Raw genomic sequence first — 7,857 nt, forward strand, 5'->3', positions numbered from 1 at the left:
GCTGGGATTACAGGCATGTACCACCATACCCAGCTAATTTTTGTACTTTTAGTAGAGATGGAGTTTCACCAGATTGGCCAGGCTGGTATCAAACTCCTGACCTCAAGTGATCCACCTGCCTCAGCCTCCCAAAGTGCTGGGATTAGAGTGCCACTCAGCATTATTAATTATCCCTATAATATTAATGCTTTAAAAGAATTCATTCCAATGAAAACACATGGACACAGGGAGGGGAACATCACACATCGGGGCCTGTTGTGGGGCGGAGTGCTAGGGGAGGGATAGCATTAGGAAAAATACCTAATGTAGATGACAGGTTCCTGGGTGCAGCAAACCACTATGACACATGTATACCTATGTAATAAACCTGCATGTTCTGCACAGAACTTAAAGTATAATTTAAAAAAAGAAAGATATTGTTAGTTCTGAAAAATGCCTAACTGAAGAAGAAACAGACTCCTTCAGTAAAATTTAGCATTAGAGTTTGTAATGAGTGTTACTGTTTGTAATTTAGAGTAAGAACCTACAGCATACTTATAGTAAAATTGTACTCCTTTTTGTTTTGCTAGGTTTGAAAGAGGCTGATAGTGAATCAGCAGGCCAGTGGGTCCATGTTAGTGACACTTATGTACAGGTGGTTCCAGAATCAAGAGCACTTAGTGCACAAGCCTACCTTCTTTTCTACGAAAGAGTGTTATAACTATTAATGGTAATGATTATTTAGGTCACTTATTTTTGAATGCTGCAGTGATAACTATAATATATAATGTGCCTTTGTAGTCTTCCCTCTTCTCTAGGAATAGCATGTTCCTCAAATGGTCCTGAACTTTTTCACCATTTTGGTGAACACTTTTAAAGTAAGTTTACTCAATGCATTAAAATTCATAGTCTTAAAATAAATGTGAATTTTGTTTCCAGGTATTTATTCTGGGGGACAAAAACCTCCCAGAATTTACAGTAGGAGAATAAACCCCTTTATGATGTGGCTCATTATTACAAGCATTCAGAAATGATGCTGCCTAAGTCAAATCATTCTTTACGACACAGTGTTTCCTACGTGTAATACCACCTTCCTGAACTCTCACATATTCTATATCATGGTTATTTTTTAAAAATATTTTTAGCCTTTTTTAACCTTTGTCTTGTTTTGAGCAATCATATTCCATGTTTTATGTGCTTTTATATTTTTTATAATAAACATTAAGATAAATATATAACTATTAAAGAAAAGTTGTTTATCCATGTACCACTTAACTTAAAATCATCTCAGGGTCATCCAGTGGTATATGTGTACTACCATTTAGGAAACTGCTATAACACGTAATTTCATGAAGTAACACCTAATATGGTACAGTTCCCTTGTCATATTTTATATGATTCAGCCATAAGGGTATCACTGTAATTTCAGTACTGTGGGTTTACAAATAATCTGCTGATTAGCTTATTACTCTGAGGTTTTCAAAAACTAGAAATATGTTGAGGCATTTCATAAACATATCATTTGCAGCCTCTTCATGGTAGAGTTAAGAATAACTTGCAAGTGGTTGGCCAAGGTCAAACTATAACTATAGATTATTATAACATGCAGAATTGGCAATTAGAAGTTGATAATACATATAGGACCATAGGATATCTTTGAAATATAAATTACCAACTTATATTTGTAAATGATAGAGAATTATATTCTTAACAGAAAAATATAATACTTTTTTTTTTCTTTTTGACTGCTTGTAAATGCTAAACATAGTTTTGGGGTTTTGAAGTCACTTTATTTTTGTCTTGCAAGCATCATTAATAAGTTCAGGTAAATTCAGCTTTTATTTTAATGGGGCATTAAGCTGATTTTCTTTTTAAATAATTAATAAAAATATGATTATTTTTCCCCTCTAGAATATACATTATTGAGCTGTCAAAACTTGGCATGAAAAATATTACTATAACTTAGGCTTAAATATCAAAACATAATGGCTACTTCAGTGTCATATTGTTGAAATAGAAACAAAACTGCATGGTTCAAGCATCCTAATCATTACTGCCAATGAATGATAGTGCAGGCAAGTGCCGGGTAAATGCCTAGTCCTACTTCACTCTCCTCCTGGGAAGAAAGGATAAAAGAATAGTGCCTGTGGATAATCTATGGAAATATTTAATCAAGACTCTCTTGAACACATAAGCATATCTAATGTTATCAAGGTTACCAGTGCTGCCTTTTGATATATGGATGAACCTAACAGATTAAAGATGGTAATAGTATACAAAATATAGAGCTTAAAAATATCATTGCATAAATTCTATTTTTAAGATGTTGAAATGTTAATAGTAGTGTTTTTCTTGATTTTTAACAGTGAAATAATCAAGAAATATATCTTAATCTGCAAAGTCAGGCTATGTTTTGTAAAGGTATTTTACAGCATTTTCTGTTTAATTGTAATCTGTTATCATTAGAGATCTCAGTACCAGAACAGTGAATTTTTTGAAAAATATTGAATGTCTTTATTCAAGTCAGCCATCTTGGTAAGAGCAATTTTCACCACTACCCCCCCACTGCCCAAATGTAAATATAGGTGACCTAATTTTTCTTACAGGAAAGATACTGTTAAGAGGCATGCACTTTTCATGGGACGGTCATTTGTTTCTTGTTTCAAAGATAAATATTTGGATAGATACCCATACTTACTATGAGTCAGTCACAGTGCTGACAGTATTTTAACATCATTTAAGATGGAAAGATCCGCATAGATTTTTGACATTATTCCATAAGTAACATGCAAGATATTTTTATTTTCATTTTCTTCATGTTAAATGAGCTAATTATGAAATCTGTTTTTTTATGGCCTAGCATTTATGAGTGCTTTTTCCTTGTCTTCTGAAAATAGAATACATTTGATTTTTGATACTTAAGAATTTCCTAAAGATAGCTTTTGTAACAGAGAAAGCATGTTAAATTACACATGGGTCTACATTAAAAATTTTGTTTTTATTTTGAATATTTCCAAAGCACATTTGCAGGGATAGTAAATTGCAGGGCTACTATAATAACAATAGTTTCTGGATCACCTCAGGAAACAGTATAAATAAGAATGTTTACATATCATCAACATAACTACCATAGTGTTTGAATGAATTTAAAGTAAAATAAGTTTCATTCACTTTATTTAGAAACCGGTTTACCCCAGCTTCCCCTAGTTTTTTCCAAATTTAAAATGATAAAATTTTGATTATGTGCCAATATTGTGTCATTTAATGTTTTAAAAACTTGTCAAGACCACCTTTTTAGGTAGCTGAGAAGAGTGATAGTTGGTATCAATTTATTAGCCAGGGATGGTGGCTCACACGTTGGAAGGCTGAGGCAGGAGGATTGCTTGAGCCCAGGACATCAAGGTGCAATGAGCTGTGATCATGCCACTGCACTCCTACCTGGGTGACAGAGTGAGACCCTGTCGCAAAAATAAATAAATAAAAAGAAGATAGTTGGTATCAATTCAGAGTAGTTGATATCTGTTCTCTTATTTTAGATATACCAACAGAGCTATTTTACTATATTTAATAGTTCTTAGCTTGCATGTGTGATGATTTCAATCAGTGATTTTATGCAATTGCTGAAAAAAATTTTCTGAAGATTAAGCTGTGAAATGTATCAACCCTCATCTGATTTTTGTAGTACAAAATAACATCCTGATTCCTTTTAAAAATTCATGTTTGTAATTTTTCTGCATGTACTGATAAAATAAGCCTAAACCAAATATGTGCAATAAATCAAGCCTTTAGATAGTATCTAGTGCATTGTTAAAAAAGATTATTTCTAGATATTTATGATTTTTGTATGTAGAAATCATGAATTCAAATCTGTTTAAAAGATGACTATATTTTCAATTTTGAGTAATACATTTATACTGTTATTCCATTATTCCTACTGTTTATTTTTTTCTTTTTTTTGCCATGTTTCTAGAAAATAGCTGTGTAACTTATTGAGCATTATTTTGGTGTTACTGTATAAAACATGCAAAATAAATATTAAATTCTTATTTATCTTATGTCACAAGATTGGTTCTGGAATTTTTGCAGTTTACATGATTGACAGAATGTTTTATCTATCAACACTGTATCTTAGTCCACTCAGGCTGCTATAATAGAATACCATAAACTAGGTGATGTATTAACAGAAATTTATTTCTCACCATTCTGGAGGCTGGGAAGTTCAAGATCAAGGTGCCAGTAGACTTGGGGTCTGGTGAGGGCCCACTTCTGCTCATAAAGACAGTGCCTTCTTGCTGTGTCCTCACCTGGCAAAAGTACAAGTCATCTCTGTGGGTCCTCTTTTATGCAGCCCATTAATGAGGGTTCCATCCTCATGACCTAATCACTTCTCAAAGGCCCTATCTCCAAATACTGTCATATTGGGGATTTGTGAATGTTGTAGGGGACATAAACCTTCAGTTCATAGCAGCTTTCTCAGCTATATTCAAAATGTCCTACATATTTTAGAAATTCTCTATTTCAAAACAAAATACCTTATTATGGGCCACTTTCACTCAGATTTCAGTATCTACCAAGGATGATCATCTTTCTTTCAGGGGTTTCTTAAAAGATCTGTTATTTAGACAGGATAATTATTAAGACAAGTTAAGGTCTTGCACCAGCAATTAGGAAATATTTTACCTACCCATTTGTGTCTAAACTTCTTTCAGGTCATGAAGCTCTTTGAGATTATGATGGAAGAGACCATCTTGTATTTGTCTGGTTATTTAATAAGTATTTGTTAGGCTGGGTGTGGTGGCTCATGCTTGTAATCCCAGCACTTTGTGAGGCCGAGGTGGGTGGATCACCTGAGACCAGGAGTTCAAGACCAGCCTGGCCAACATGACGAAACCCTGTCTCTACTAAAAATATAAAAATTAGCCAGTTGTGGTGGCACATGCCTATAATCTCAGCTACTCGGGAGGCTGAGGCAGGAGAATCACTTGAACCTGGGAGGCACAGCTTGCAGTGAGCTGAGGTCACATCACTGCACTCTAGCCTGGGCGACACAGTGAGACTGTCTCAAAAAAAATAAGTATTTGTTGAATACCTGTTATGTGGTAGGTACTAGGGACACAGCAGGCAACCTAAGAGCCAGAAACTAAGAGGTAAGGAAATAGACATTCTAAGAATGTAAGGAAAAGTTACGCTCATGGTAATAATATGGTGAAAAATCAAGCAATATGGACTCCCTATGAAGTCATGTAGAAATTAAGATACAGGGGATGAAGATACCCTAGAGATAAAAGGCATGGTGATAATAGTCCTCATAGTCCCTGAAGAGAAAGCTGAGTGTTGTAGGAAGAATGAGGTTGTAATTCTGTTAATTCCTAACATCTGTATGTTCCCAGAAAAAATGTATCTCTCTAATTTTTATATGATTCATGGACCCTTCTGAAGCCATTTCATACATATTTTAAATTGCACCAAAGAAGAAATATCTGAGATGTTTGCATTCCCATATGTATTAGGATAAGCTGGGTTGTGCTGCAGTACAACCCCAAATCCCAATGACTTAACACAAAAGTTATTTCTGGCACATCCAAATTTCACTCTGTGAGTCTGCACAGTCTGCAAAGGCAACTGTTCTCCAACTGGCGATTCTGGTAATCCAAGCTGATTCAGTCTGTGGCTGTACCATTTCAGCATGAGGTCTCCCCATTGTGGCAGAAGAATAAAAGATCTTGCACTAGCAATTAAGTTACTCATCTTGGACGTGTCTCTGACAACCCATTGGCCAAGCAGTAATCACATGCCCCTGCCTAACTGCAAGAAAAGATGGGTAGAAGAGTCTCCCATGGGCTTACAAGAAAAGAAGAATGGAATATGTGAGTTTAACAGAAGTCTCTACCACAGTCACCCCTCTGGTCACCAGTTTATTTTTCTTTGTATACATGGAACATAGTGACTCTTAGGGGCCCAAATGTCCAATCAAGGTAAAGTTTTATCCTCCAAGACCAGGCTCTCTGGAAGTGCTATTATCAGGTTTGGATGTTTGCTTCTACTGTTCTGTAGACCCAGGAATCAAAAGGATATGTTCTGTTTTTCACATACGTAACATACAGTGGTGGAACTGTATCCACAATAAACATTCAGAATGGGGAAGAAGCATGGGAGATACTGTTAGGATCCCTAACTCTGGGTATGGGGTATATTCATGATTAGGCTTCTTTTCTATCTCCTGTTCTCTGTGGCCCTAGACTCTATGCTCTGGGAAAGATTTTATTCTTTTTTTTAAATCTTCATGGCTACATCTGAACAGCTACTGAGGAATATATATGCCAGCTTTGGGAGTTGCACAGCTTTTTTTGAGACAATATCTTAGATGATTGGGGTCTACAATTTCATTTAATTTGGAATAGTCACAAGTTCTTTTAGCCAAGGTTTGTGTGTGTTTTAATACAATTCTTAAAATTTTAGTAGGATTCTTATCTGTAAATAGATTCATATGCCAGTAACCATACCAGAGTTTTTTGTCACAGTTCTTGGGTTTGCTATATTTCGTTGCTTTCCTGTCCCCACAATTTACGGCAAGTACTTAACAAGATTTGATAGAAGAGACATACTATACTCTTTGTTTTGAGACAGTCTTGCTCTGTCACCCAGGCTAGAGTGCAGTAGTGTGATCGCCGCTCACTGCAACCTCTGCCTCCTGGGTTCAAATGATTCTCCTGCCTCAACCTCCTGAGTAGCTGGAATTACAGGCGCCCGCCACCATACCGGGCTAATTTTTGTATTTATAGTAGACAGGGTTTCACCATGTTGGCCAGGCTGGTCTTGAACTCCTAACCTCAAATGATCTGTCTGCCTTGGCCTCCCAAAGTGCTGGGATTATAGGCATGAGCCACCGCATCCAGCTGGGAGAGACATATTCTTAATTACATTTTAACCCTCAGCCTTTTTTTTCCCCCAAGAGGAAAAAACGAAGGTTTCACATCTTTAATTAACCCATTGAAAATTTTTCCAAGATGGATAATAAAGTTTACATCCCTAGTTATCCTTGTTGCAAGCCTGAGTTTTAATAATCCCTTGTCACTTAAAAGCTTTCTCAAGTTTATCTTCTGCTAGCAGTTGAAAAACCAACCCTGGGAGGCTTGAAATTTTTGGTTGCCTCTGTTCCCTCTTGTTTCAGCTTTCATAAGTCAACTCTCTTTTCCTGAACCCTACTCTTTCAGGGAGGCAGATAATGTACATAATGAATTTTGAACTAGGAGAAGAGGTTTAAAAACCAGGTATTGGTGTGTGGTGGGCGCTATTGAATACACTAGACCAGGTATTACAAGAAAGAGTTGTCAGGTGTAAATAATGAAGGTTTCTCACAAGATAAAAATTTATTTTGAGGACCACCTGGATTGGAGGAAAGGCAGATGCTTAGCTAGTGAGGACTTTATTCTAATGCTAATTCAGGAGTTTCTCGTTTCCAGTGCTAAGGAAAACTCAATTTTCATGCAAAGGATATCTATATTTTCACATCTGTATATCTTTATCCATCTAGCTGTGCTCTTACTACTTTATTTCTACAGTAATTTGCTATTTCTTTTGCACAATTGCCAATTTAGAAATAATTTAGATACTTCGTGCACCCTCTGCAGTCACGCAAAAGTTTTCATGTTACTCTCTGGAAAGGCACTTCCCAAGATGTAGTTAACAAATACTGTATCTTTGGAACATTTTTGTTTTCCTTGTAATTTGTAGCTCCTAGTCTGGAAGTTGACACTTTCGATACCTGGACGTTGTTCATATAAAAACACTGTACAATCAACCTATTCTCTTTGAGGAATGGCAGTGCATATGTCCTTTTGAGAAGCCATCTTGTAGCTGAAGGAAAGAAGCAGGACG

General features: G+C 35.9%; 1 protein-coding gene across 2 annotated transcripts in view; it reads left to right on the forward strand.

The window, feature by feature from the left end:
- The window catches only part of USP45 (ubiquitin specific peptidase 45), a 77,096-nt gene extending 73,062 nt beyond the window's left edge, over positions 1-4,034 (forward strand). For both annotated transcript variants that reach the window (XR_002477599.2, XM_021665520.2), the window contains one exon: positions 570-4,034. Coding sequence is in view for 1 of the 2 variants with exons in the window: in XM_021665520.2 (XP_021521195.2) it covers positions 570-700 (131 nt within the window). In the remaining variant the exon portion in view is untranslated. The remainder of the gene's footprint in view (positions 1-569) is intronic.
- Positions 4,035-7,857: the final 3,823 nt, after the last annotated feature.

Source organism: Aotus nancymaae, unplaced genomic scaffold (assembly GCF_030222135.1).
Source record: "Aotus nancymaae isolate 86718 unplaced genomic scaffold, 86718_ANA_hifiasm-v0.15.2.pri h1tg000040l, whole genome shotgun sequence".
In the NCBI taxonomy this organism is placed as follows: Eukaryota; Metazoa; Chordata; class Mammalia; order Primates; family Aotidae; genus Aotus; species Aotus nancymaae.